The sequence below is a fragment of the Pygocentrus nattereri genome, chromosome 11 (genome assembly GCF_015220715.1).
Source record: "Pygocentrus nattereri isolate fPygNat1 chromosome 11, fPygNat1.pri, whole genome shotgun sequence".
Lineage (NCBI taxonomy): Eukaryota > Metazoa > Chordata > Actinopteri > Characiformes > Serrasalmidae > Pygocentrus > Pygocentrus nattereri.
The window spans coordinates 41,613,359-41,626,027 of NC_051221.1; the positions used below are offsets into that span (position 1 = coordinate 41,613,359).

The 12,669-nt window shown below is 45.0% G+C and overlaps 1 protein-coding gene across 5 annotated transcripts in view; it reads right to left on the reverse strand.

Annotated features, from left to right (window-relative positions):
- plxnb2a (plexin b2a) overlaps positions 1 to 12,669 on the reverse strand; it is a 193,163-nt gene that overhangs the window by 32,894 nt on the left and 147,600 nt on the right. For all 5 annotated transcript variants that reach the window (XM_037542659.1, XM_017717817.2, XM_037542660.1 and 2 more), the window contains 8 exons: positions 12,117 to 12,270; positions 11,156 to 11,267; positions 10,852 to 10,963; positions 8,624 to 8,722; positions 8,270 to 8,359; positions 3,073 to 3,160; positions 1,275 to 1,435; positions 437 to 585 (listed from right to left, as the gene is read on the reverse strand). In XM_037542659.1, the coding sequence (XP_037398556.1) occupies positions 437 to 585; positions 1,275 to 1,435; positions 3,073 to 3,160; positions 8,270 to 8,359; positions 8,624 to 8,722; positions 10,852 to 10,963; positions 11,156 to 11,267; positions 12,117 to 12,270 (965 nt within the window). The remainder of the gene's footprint in view (positions 1 to 436; positions 586 to 1,274; positions 1,436 to 3,072; positions 3,161 to 8,269; positions 8,360 to 8,623; positions 8,723 to 10,851; positions 10,964 to 11,155; positions 11,268 to 12,116; positions 12,271 to 12,669) is intronic.

The window sequence follows — 12,669 nt, forward strand, 5'->3', positions numbered from 1 at the left end:
ACAGGCACGTGGAGGCCACACACAACACTGAGCCTCATTTTGACTTGTTTTAAGAACATCACATCAAAGTTGGATCAGCCTGTCGTGTGTTTTTCCACTTTAATTTTGGGTGTGACTCCAAATCCAGGACTCCACTGGTTAATAAATTGGATTTCCATTGATGACTTTTGTGTGATTTTGTTGTCAGCACATTCAACTTTGTACAGAACAAAGTATTCAATGAGAATATTTCATTCATTCAGATCTAGGATGCGTTATTACAGTGTTCCCTTTATTTTTTGAGCAGTGTATAATATTAAAAAGGCATATTTATTATATAATCTAATAACTAATTAATAACAAAATCAACACTTCAAATATTCTGTTTCACTCTCACTCGTCTTTCGTCACAGCTTTAAAATGGAATGGAGAATGAAGGTGTTTGTGAATGTAGTACCTGGTAGAGACAGAGTATCGCTCTGGCTTGTGGGTGCACGGCACTCCAGCCACCGTGATTCTTGTGATGTCCTCCTTTTTAATGCCCAGGTTGGAGCCCTTTATAGTGACCATGATATGGCCTTTCTTTGGGCCGTACCGTGGCACAATCTGGAGGGAAAGCAGAAGAAGCTGAATTAAGAACGAGTTTAATTCATGAAGTTCTTGAACTTTTCTCGTTTGAAAGGGCCTACAGCTGTCTTCAGAAGAAAAAAGGCAAATCTCATCCATCTCATCTCCAAGCTGAGAAAGATGAAAAGGACATCTAGGACACATACTAGCACGCACTGAAGAGACGGCTGGAAATGTGTAAGAGAGAACATGAACATGTGAAATCACAACTTACGCCCTCATTTGTATTCATGCTTATGTTAGTGCACATGAATGCTTTCTGGCCAATTAATTAGCTTTTTTAATTTAATTTTCTTAGGTGCCTAAAACATATTTAGTTATATAGAGACATACCGTTTAACGTTCAGTGGTTAATCTAAACAGTTCTTAGTTTTACAAGTTCCTATAGATTCTGAAATGCATTTTTCAGTATTATTTTGTATTTGCAGACATTGTAAAACAGGGTTTAACAACAAAAATGTACCTCTGTCATCCTAAAATTCATTCTGAATTCACCTGAATGTATCTGCAATTTTATTTTACTGGTCTTATGGGGGACTGAACGTCCCTGTGATGACAGGAAAACAATATAGCTGTGGGATGTTCAGTGATCCACAGGAGGCAAACCGTGTGTGTGTGTGTGTGTGTGTGTGTGTGTGTGTGTGTGTGTGTGTGTGTGTATGTCTCACGTCTGTGATGCTGGGTGAAGGGCACTGCGTAGCTTCGCTGGGACAAAGCTTGCTGTAGATGCAGGAGCTCGTGGTCTGACACCACACACAGTTATACTTCCTATCCGCATTCTTACACAGACTGCAGTCCTCACGACCCACTGAACAATTATACAGCGCCACTATGAGAGACACAGAAACACAGAGACAGAGCGATTAGTGAGTGGTTAATTTCCACTGCTGAGCATTTCAATGACCGATTGTATATGGACCCTTCTATCAAACCGCTGTCCCACGTTTTAACCACACCTGGCGAGCAGTTAGATCTAATAAGATATTAGTTAAGATATTAGTTATCTTATATTAAGATAAATAGATAAATAAATAAATGGAGTGTGTTATGATTGTTTTTCCCTTCAAATGTACTTAAGTATAAAGTAAAAGTACTAAAAGAGTAATTCTGGCTCTGATGTCCTGTTATCATTTTTATAACCAGACTGGCTTCATGAACTCATTTCAGGTGAAAGTCCTCCAGCGTCTCTCTTGGTAAACCAGTCTTTTAATAGAACGTCATTAATTAGTGACGCTGACGTCTATTAAAATGATCAGAAGCACAAAACACTGAAGGTAAACAGTTTCCATCAGGGAGAACCGAGTGGCTCTGAAATCACTTTTTACACACAAGCAAAGTTTCAGTTTCAGATTTATTTACAACTTAGTTCCAAGTTTAAGTTGAATAAAAACTGGCTTTAAACTCAGGATCACAGATGAGCTCCTTTACTATGTTGATCTGTAGGCGTCTGTTCATAAACATAAACCAGCCCAAACTCATTTACTATAAAATGAAATGGTGTTTGTAGAAATTCAGAAAAAAGCCGCGTCAGTCTCGACTGCATATGTGGACATATTTCTATATTGAGCTCTATTTACACAAAGTTAGGTTAGTTCATCATTTATGTTGAACAGACTCTCCCAAAGTTTTACGCTGCTGCACTGACGTTGAACCGTGTGCTGCACTGGGTCGGTATGACCAACAGGTCAAAACCAGCTCTAAACAAAGTGACCGCTGGGCCCTGATTGGTGCTCTGGCTTTGCGCTTCTTTCGTTTTGACATGTTACGTTTTTATACACACAGAAACCAAAAGGAACGACAGATTTCTCAAAATGTAGGAGGAAAAAGTCGGATATTAGACTCTGAAATGTAGTGGAGTGAAAGGAAAAAGTCGCCCAGTAATGGAAAAACTTAAAGTACAGATACACCAAAAATACTAAAGTACAGAAACTAATTACACTTACTCAGTTACTCAGATACTCAGTTACTGTCCAGCACTGTGATTTCAATTATAATTCTTCAGGAAGTGATTGAATGCTTCAAGAAATCTCAAATTGTATTTATTTATTTTGGTAGTTATTCTTAAATATAAATCCAAAATGTTACTAGAGGAAATATTCATACATTAATGAAATACATCAAATATTTTTTTTCTTTTTTTGGATGTGGGGGCACTTATGTTTGAAAATAGTTTAAGAACGCTGTTTTGGTGGGAATCAGTAGGTACTTTTCAGTGGTATTATAATTTAAATATCATAACAGATTACAATCAATTGTCCTAATCCTAAAACCCCAGGACTAAGATTAGGGCTCGTCCTAAAGCTGAATGCTAGTTTCCTCTGAGTATTTCTATTTATTCGTCTTAATCTGTCTGGAGTTCATGCCCCCAAGATGTTCCTAACGCAGTGATGTGGTTGAGGGTGTTTTTCAGCAGCTGGCTAGGTGTTTACTGTTCTCCTGACTTGTGTGTGCTCAGAGTCTACTTACCCTGCAGCGTGCTGTCAATCTTCTTCTCCGTCTCCTTGTCCTTCACATAGAATGACACGTTCACCTCTGGCTTTTTGTTGTATGCAAACTAGGCAGAGAGAAACACAGAAAAGGAAGAAACTTTATTTCTCATACACACATGCATGAGTGAGCGCCACAAAGCAGTGTGTGTGACAGACGAACATCCTACCAAACCCGGTGACTGTGCAGCTATTCACTTCACTAGAACCAGACCTCTCCCTTTCCAGCTCAGGAGGGTGGATTCCATTTCACTGATGTGAGTCCAGGTGACAACGTTACCTTGAAATTGAGGCTAAGATTTGATCTCAGTTAAATAAATTCAGCCTGTTCACTTCCTTTATTACTCTTTCTTGGCCTTGATCTTCATATTTATAAAGACGGAAAGGGGCAACGAATTACGGGCAGTAAATCTGACCTTCCTTTTCACAGGTGAGTTCTTAGTAAAAGGGGGCAGGAAAGAGGAATGACAGCACAAGTAACGTTCCTCTCCTTTATTAAACTAAAGAAATGAACAGCATGCAATAACGGCTGCCTCACCAACAGCTCCAGGTCACTTTACTTCATTATTCAAACTCAGGGTAGTATTTACTCAGAACAAACTCCATGGTAATAATGGCAGTCAAACTCAGTATGAAAATCAATTAATGAGGATGAGCAGGGGAGGATATATGAGAGAGAGAGAGAGAGAGAGAGAGAGAGAGAGAGAGAGAGAGAGAGAGAGAGAGAGAGAGAGAGAGAGAGAGAGACACAGCGACAGAGAGAGAGACAGAGAGCGACAGACAGACAGAGCGAGAGAGAGTGGGAGAGACCGAGACAGACAGAGCGAGAGACAGAGAGAAAGAGACATGAGAAAAAGAACAAAACACGAAGACAAGGAAAAGAAAAGGCAAATATATGAATGAAAAAATAAATAAAAATAAAAGTAAAGAAAGAAGCAAAACAAGACAGAAACAAAGACAGAAACAAATAAAGAAACGAAAGTGAGAGAGACCCAGACAGACAGACAGAGAAAGAGAGCGAGCGAGCGAGCGAGCGAGCGAGAGAGCGAGAGAGCGAGCGAGAGAGCGAGAGAGAGAGAGAGAGAGAGAGAGAGAGAGAGAGAGAGAGAGAGAGAGAGAGAGAGAGAGAGAGAGAGAGAGAGCGAGAGAGCGAGAGAGCGAGAGAGCGAGCCTGACACCAATCAGCCTGACCACACACTCAACCAGAATATCAGACCCAACCAAATTATCAGCAAACAAAAACAAAACTACATCACCCACTGGACTGAGACCACAGATCAACAGCACAAGCTTCAGTGCTATTCGACCCTTAATCGAGATTATACATTAGCACCAGACCTCACAGCTATTACAGAGAGAAAACAGAGGAAAGTGCTGACGACATACAGACTCAGTGAGCACAGCCTGGCCATCAAAACTGGCCGGCGCAGACAGAGCTGGTAACCCAGACAGGCCAGACTGCGCTCTCACTGTGAGCTCTCAGACAGAGCTGGTTACCCAGACAGGCCAGACTGTGCTCTCACTGTGAGCTCTCAGACAGAGCCGGTTACCCAGACAGGCCAGACTGCGCTCTCACTGTGAGCTCTCAGACAGAGCCGGTTACCCAGACAGGCCAGACTGCGCTCTCACTGAGAGCTCTCAGACAGAGCCGGTTACCCAGAGAGGCCAGACTGCGCTCTCACTGTGAGCTCTCAGACAGAGCCGGTTACCCAGAGAGGCCAGACTGCGCTCTCACTGTGAGCTCTCAGACAGAGCTGGTTACCCAGAGAGGCCAGACTGCGCTCTCACTGTGAGCTCTCAGACAGAGCCGGTTACCCAGAGAGGCCAGACTGCGCTCTCACTGTGAGCTCTCAGACAGAGCCGGTTACCCAGAGAGGCCAGACTGCGCTCTCACTGTGAGCTCTCAGACAGAGCCGGTTACCCAGAGAGGCCAGACTGCGCTCTCACTGTGAGCTCTCAGACAGAGCCGGTTACCCAGACAGGCCAGACTGCGCTCTCACTGTGAGCTCTCAGACAGAGCCGGTTACCCAGACAGGCCAGACTGCGCTCTCACTGTGAGCTGTCAGACAGAGCCGGTTACCCAGAGAGGCCAGACTGCGCTCTCACTGTGAGCTCTCAGACAGAGCCGGTTACCCAGAGAGGCCAGACTGCGCTCTCACTGTGAGCTCTCAGACAGAGCCGGTTACCCAGACAGGCCAGACTGCGCTCTCACTGTGAGCTCTCAGACAGAGCCGGTTACCCAGAGAGGCCAGACTGCGCTCTCACTGTGAGCTCTCAGACAGAGCCGGTTACCCAGACAGGCCAGACTGCGCTCTCACTGTGAGCTCTCAGACAGAGCCGGTTACCCAGAGAGGCCAGACTGCGCTCTCACTGTGAGCTCTCAGACAGAGCCGGTTACCCAGAGAGGCCAGACTGCGCTCTCACTGTGAGCTCTCAGACAGAGCCGGTTACCCAGAGAGGCCAGACTGCGCTCTCACTGTGAGCTCTCAGACAGAGCCGGTTACCCAGAGAGGCCAGACTGCGCTCTCACTGTGAGCTCTCAGACAGAGCCGGTTACCCAGAGAGGCCAGACTGCGCTCTCACTGTGAGCTCTCAGACAGAGCCGGTTACCCAGAGAGGCCAGACTGCGCTCTCACTGTGAGCTCTCAGACAGAGCCGGTTACCCAGACAGGCCAGACTGCGCTCTCACTGTGAGCTCTCAGACAGAGCCGGTTACCCAGACAGGCCAGACTGCGCTCTCACTGTGAGCTGTCAGACAGAGCCGGTTACCCAGAGAGGCCAGACTGCGCTCTCACTGTGAGCTCTCAGACAGAGCCGGTTACCCAGAGAGGCCAGACTGCGCTCTCACTGTGAGCTCTCAGACAGAGCCGGTTACCCAGACAGGCCAGACTGCGCTCTCACTGTGAGCTCTCAGACAGAGCCGGTTACCCAGAGAGGCCAGACTGCGCTCTCACTGTGAGCTCTCAGACAGAGCCGGTTACCCAGAGAGGCCAGACTGCGCTCTCACTGTGAGCTCTCAGACAGAGCCGGTTACCCAGACAGGCCAGACTGCGCTCTCACTGTGAGCTGTCAGACAGAGCCGGTTACCCAGAGAGGCCAGACTGCGCTCTCACTGTGAGCTGTCAGACAGAGCCGGTTACCCAGAGAGGCCAGACTGCGCTCTCACTGTGAGCTCTCAGACAGAGCCGGTTACCCAGAGAGGCCAGACTGCGCTCTCACTGTGAGCTCTCAGACAGAGCCGGTTACCCAGACAGGCCAGACTGCGCTCTCACTGTGAGCTCTCAGACAGAGCCGGTTACCCAGACAGGCCAGACTGCGCTCTCACTGTGAGCTCTCAGACAGAGCCGGTTACCCAGAGAGGCCAGACTGCGCTCTCACTGTGAGCTCTCAGACAGAGCCGGTTACCCAGACAGGCCAGACTGCGCTCTCACTGTGAGCTATCAGACAGAGCCGGTTACCCAGACAGGCCAGACTGCGCTCTCACTGTGAGCTGTCAGACAGAGCTGGTTACCCAGACAGGCCAGACTGCGCTCTCACTGTGAGCTCTCAGACAGAGCCGGTTACCCAGACAGGCCAGACTGCGCTCTCACTGTGAGCTCTCAGACAGAGCCGGTTACCCAGACAGGCCAGACTGCGCTCTCACTGTGAGCTCTCAGACAGAGCCGGTTACCCAGACAGGCCAGACTGCGCTCTCACTGTGAGCTCTCAGACAGAGCCGGTTACCCAGACAGGCCAGACTGTGCTCTCACTGTGAGCTCTCAGACAGAGCCGGTTACCCAGACAGGCCAGACTGTGCTCTCACTGTGAGCTCTCAGACAGAGCCGGTTACCCAGACAGGCCAGACTGCGCTCTCACTGTGAGCTCTCAGACAGAGCCGGTTACCCAGAGAGGCCAGACTGTGCTCTCACTGTGAGCTCTCAGACAGAGCCGGTTACCCAGAGAGGCCAGACTGCGCTCTCACTGTGAGCTCTCAGACAGAGCCGGTTACCCAGACAGGCCAGACTGCGCTCTCACTGTGAGCTCTCAGACAGAGCCGGTTACCCAGAGAGGCCAGACTGTGCTCTCACTGTGAGCTCTCAGACAGAGCCGGTTACCCAGAGAGGCCAGACTGCGCTCTCACTGTGAGCTCTCAGACAGAGCCGGTTACCCAGACAGGCCAGACTGCGCTCTCACTGTGAGCTCTCAGACAGAGCTGGTTACCCAGAGAGGCCAGACTGTGCTCTCACTGTGAGCTCTCAGACAGAGCCGGTTACCCAGAGAGGCCAGACTGTGCTCTCACTGTGAGCTCTCAGACAGAGCCGGTTACCCAGAGAGGCCAGACTGTGCTCTCACTGTGAGCTCTCAGACAGAGCCGGTTACCCAGAGAGGCCAGACTGTGCTCTCACTGTGAGCTCTCAGACAGAGCCGGTTACCCAGAGAGGCCAGACTGTGCTCTCACTGTGAGCTCTCAGACAGAGCCGGTTACCCAGAGAGGCCAGACTGTGCTCTCACTGTGTTTTTCTTATTTACGTTTGTGTTCCTTATTAACTGCTTTGGCAACAGTGTATTTCATTACATTCACACCAATAAAGCACTGATGAACTTGAGACAGACAGAGCAAGAGAGTGAGACAGAGACAGAGAGAGAGAGCAAGAGAGACAGACAGAGCAAGAGAGAGCAAGAGAGACAGACAGAGAGAGAGAAAGACAGAGCCTTGGTTCCTCCCAAGGTTTCTTCCTCAGCTCTGAGGGAGGTTCTCCTTGCCACCGTCGCCCCTGGCTTACTCACCTGGGGGTTTTACATTCATGTTAAAACTTTGTCTTTTCTAGAATTCTGTGAAGCTGCTTTTTGACAACATCAGTTGAAAAAAAATAAAAATAAATTTAAAATAGCGCTAAAAAAAATTTGATTTGATTTGAGAGCGACAGAGACAGAGACATGAGGAAGAACAAAACCACAGAAAGACGAGGAAAAGAAAAGGCAAAAAAAGAATAAATTAAAAAAAAAGAAAGACAGATGCAAATAAAGAAATGAAAGAAAAAGAAAGAAAAAGAAAGAAAAAAGAAAGAACGATAATGGAGATGGAGTTAAAAAAAAGGTACAAAGGAAAGACAAGAAAAGAATGAAAGAGAAAGGAACAGCACACTGATGGACTCCCACTGCCTTCTGGCGAGGATCAGAAATGAGGGGACACTGACCTCATAGCCCTCAAATCCGAACTTTGCGCCGTCCTTAGTCACTTCGCTGACCTGCTTCATGAGCTCAGTGCCAATCTGAAAGGTTTTTCCCTGAGAGGCAGAAAATGAGAAGTGATTACAGGATTTCACTGAAAGAAAAGCAAATCTGCTGAGCAGGCCTCTCAGGGATCAGGCCATTAAAAACGTAATTAATTAAAAAACAAAACTCTCCTAAAAGCCCATTAGCCTCGCCGTTTCTACCGCATATCGAGCACCTGTACATTAATCATGTACTAACTCACATTCACAATATGACAGATTAGCAATCACACCAGTGAGGACACTGGAGAGTATGAAGTAAACAAGCTTTATTACCATGTTCTCCAGGTTTTTGCCTTCAAAGCTGATGGGAATTCTGAATCCCACAGGAATGAGTCCTGGCTCTAGATTCCCAAACTGAGGACACTTCTCACGCTGCAAGAACCAGAGAACACAAAGTCAATGCCATCAGTGTTGAAGTTTTAAGCATCCAGGGCTTTTCACGGGACACGAATCACATCAGCAATTCATTACTAATGAAAACAAGAGGACGGGTAAAGTAATGAAGGTGGAGTGACGAGCAAGCTCAACCCCGAGAAGTCACTGCGCTCATCCCAGAGACGAGTGCACGCATCCCTGACTCAAGTAAAAACGTTTTAAACTTCTGGGAGTGAAACAAGAGGATCACACTGCTGTCAGCCAATGAGATTGCAGTTTTCACAAACACACTGCAAAAAATGTAATTGGAGCAGTCGTGGGCTGGAGGTCAGGGAACCAGCCTCGTGACCGGAAGGTCGCCGGTTCGATCCCCAGAGCCGACAGCACATGACTGAGGTGTCCTTGAGCAAGACACCCAACCCCCAACTGCTCCCCAGGTGCCGTGGATAGGGCTGCCCACCACTCCGGGCAAGTGAGCTCACTGCCCCCTAGTGTGTGTGTGTGGCGTTTCACTTCATGGATGGGTTAAATGTGGAGGTGAAATTTCCCTGTTGTGGGATTAAATAAGGCTCTCTAATAATAATAATAATAATAATAATAATAATAATAATAATAAACAAGCCAGAAACTGAAAATAAACAAATCTTACTCAACATTGTTGATTAACAGAGCAAACTTGATATGTATGTAAAAGATTAATCAGCAAGCTTTTGTCTATAATTCTCTTAAGACAAAATTAAGCTCTATAGTCTTACAAAACACTGCAAAACATTGCATTCTTAAACTAAACGAACTTGACTTAAAATTACTTTTTCCATCATGGAAAGGTTCAAAACCTTTCAAGCAAGCTGATAAATTTTAAAATGTTTCTGGCCTTCTGTTAAGATTTCATTTATTCAGTGTCCTTTTTATTTTTTTTTTTGTAAATTACTTTTTATTGGGAAATTCTGTTCAAGACAAAGGAAATACAGTGACATTCAAACATTCATATATCTTAAATAGTGATCACACAAAACAAAATAGATAGACAACTAAAACAAATCTTATCAAGAATTAGACTTCCATGAGATCACATTTTTTCCACAAAGTAACCTTAAAGTCACTGATTTGTCCCTAAACTTAGTTCCCCTTTTAATAATTGATTATTATTTATTTAACAATTTCTTTGCTATTTATTTAATTTGAGGTAAAAACTATTTACATAAAGATGGGGAAGCTTACTCTTTAGTAAAAAGAGGAGAGAAGGACAGGAGGTCATGAGTTCTACAAAATATTCAGTGTCCTTTTTAAGCAAGTGTGTTCCATCTCTGAGGCGCTAATGAAAAAGTTTATCCTCACATTGTTTGTAGTTCGTTTTTTTAAGCACGACACTATTGACCACTCTTATGACGTCTGTATTCATTTAAAAGTAAAGCTTGAAGCTGGTTCAAATGTTCTTAGACCAATATGCTGTTTACAGATTATTATTCTGACAGATCAAATAAATGTTAGATCTAGCCACAAAGCCTAAAAACAAATACAATATTTACTGATTTCAAAATCATTTACAGCACAATTTCACAATGTTAAGAAATCTTATGTCAAGATGGGAGATGATTTTCCTTGAGTTGCTTTTATTTTTCTTATTTTATGAATCTGATTTTTGCGGTGCGGAGGCATGTCTCATTCTTAAGCTGGAGGCTTTTATCTGCTTTTAATATGAATTTTTATTCCTCTTTTTTTTTAATTATTCCTATTTTCATGTTTTAAATAGCAGCACAGTCTATACTGACCAAGTGTTGCGTTACAGTCACCACACGACAGACCTGCTGTAAGGAAAACCGTGCAGAGTTCTGACTTTTCATATGTGAAGTTATGCGAGCCCGGCCGAGCGAGGAGCCATCGGCTGCTTGCTGTGTGAAATGTGTGTTAGACTGAGTGATTGGAGAAAATCAGATGCCTTCTGCGTGAAGGAGCATCAGCAGATCGAATCTCTAGGAGTGGAATTACAGGATTTGATCAATACCACTACTCTAATCAATACTTCTTTATGGATCTGATACTTTTTTTTTTGTCTTTGAATTATTCTGCCCTCCCAATTAATTATTTAATCAACATTTCTGTAATCATCTCTCTCACAACCTCACCTGCATGTGCTGGATGATGTTAGGCCTGTCCACAGAGTCGTCCCTATCGCTGCAGGTGTGCTCCTGCGTGTTCCACTGGCAGCCCCACTGGCTGGTCACACAGTCTATGCACCTACACAAACACACATTAAAGTTGGAGGAGAGTGGAGGCGGGGGAGATGCGTGGTGTGGAAGCAGGGCTTTTCTAACTCCTATCACTCGTCATTTACTCACTGCTTCCACTATTTATGTCAGTTGGCCTGTTTTCACGTACACTGGAGTGGACCTGGGTTTACTAGGCTGTAGATGGGCGGTTAGCACTCACGGTGTGTTTGTTGTTTTCTTCACAACTGCAGCACAGTTGTAGAACTTGTACTCGTTGGCTGCCACTTCAATGACATTATTCACCATGATCTTCACAGGAACGGCGACGTAATCTGCACAAACAGAAAAAGAGTCAACATTAGAAATCAGTGGTTGGTTAGTGTAGTGGTCAACACCTCTGCCTTCTACGCTGTAGACTGGGGCTCAATCCCCCACCTGGGAAAACACCCTACACTATACCAATAAGAGTCCTTGGGCAAGACTCCTAACACCACCTTGGCCTCCCTGTGTAAAATGATCAAACTGTAAGTCGCTCCGGATCAGAGCGTCAGCCAAATGCCAAACTGTGACTTGTAAACAATGTTATAGGTTTCAATAAAAGCTCTACAGCGCAGACAATACACATACATTACAACTACACAACAGAAGGCACTTCTACGAAGCTATTAAATGACGAATAATATAATGTAATCATCTGGTCACTCTTTATTTTGATGGTGCACCGACAGATTTATCAAATTCAATTTCAAGTTTAGCTGCACTGATGTCAGTTTTAACATTCGGCACTATGCTGCCTGTTCTAACTCAACACACATCAGAAAAAAATAAATATCATGACACACTGTGTATCGTAAAAAACGTCCTGGAGCATCATGATCATACATTTTGCCACATCAGCCACATTTGCCTTCTAGAATCACCGTTTGGCTTTAAAATGACCTACGCAGACCTTTTCTTCCAATTCTCAAATATCGATATCTGCACCTAACATCTTTATTAAGATGTTATTAACAAACTTTATTAAGTTTATTTTTTGTTTTTAAACTCTGCTACCGGACTAGTGACCCAGCTCCTAGCTTTGCTGTTACTGGTGTTGGCTTCTCTTGAAGCCTGTTCACTGAGATCTGCTGGTTTAAGAGGTCAACAAGTAAGGGGAGTTCAGCATGAAGAACAAGTCCAACCTTGTGTTTCAGGTGTGGGTGGGATGCTTGATGGGTTTGGAAGAGCACAGATGACCTGGCCACCGCTCATCGTGGCGCCGCTACGGGTATCGCTAAATACACACTCCAGTTTATCACTCTCAATGCTGGGCAGAGCACTGACATCAATGGCCACCTGTGAGGAAAGTTAAAAGGTAAACTTCCAAAAGTTACAATGACAACCTGCACACTGACGCAAGGACAACTGCGGCGGCATCACGCCGATAGCTTTGCAAAGCACAACAGAAATCCCAGATTGTTCATGGGTAATGCGATGTCAAATGAAATTAGAAATCAGTATTGGAGGCGGAAATAGTCAAGGAGAAGAGACGGCAGGAAAATTGATATTCAGCACCGAAGTGTGAATAAGTGAAGCTCATTCATTAGAGCTGACCCATGAAGTTAATTCAAGGGTACCGGGAGCCCCGGCCTTATTACATTCAATGGAATACCCACATTTATAATGACAACAGAGTTTCTCCAGAGAAGCGGAGCATATTCTGAAGGCAGTGGAGGCAGAAGAGCAGATTGAAAT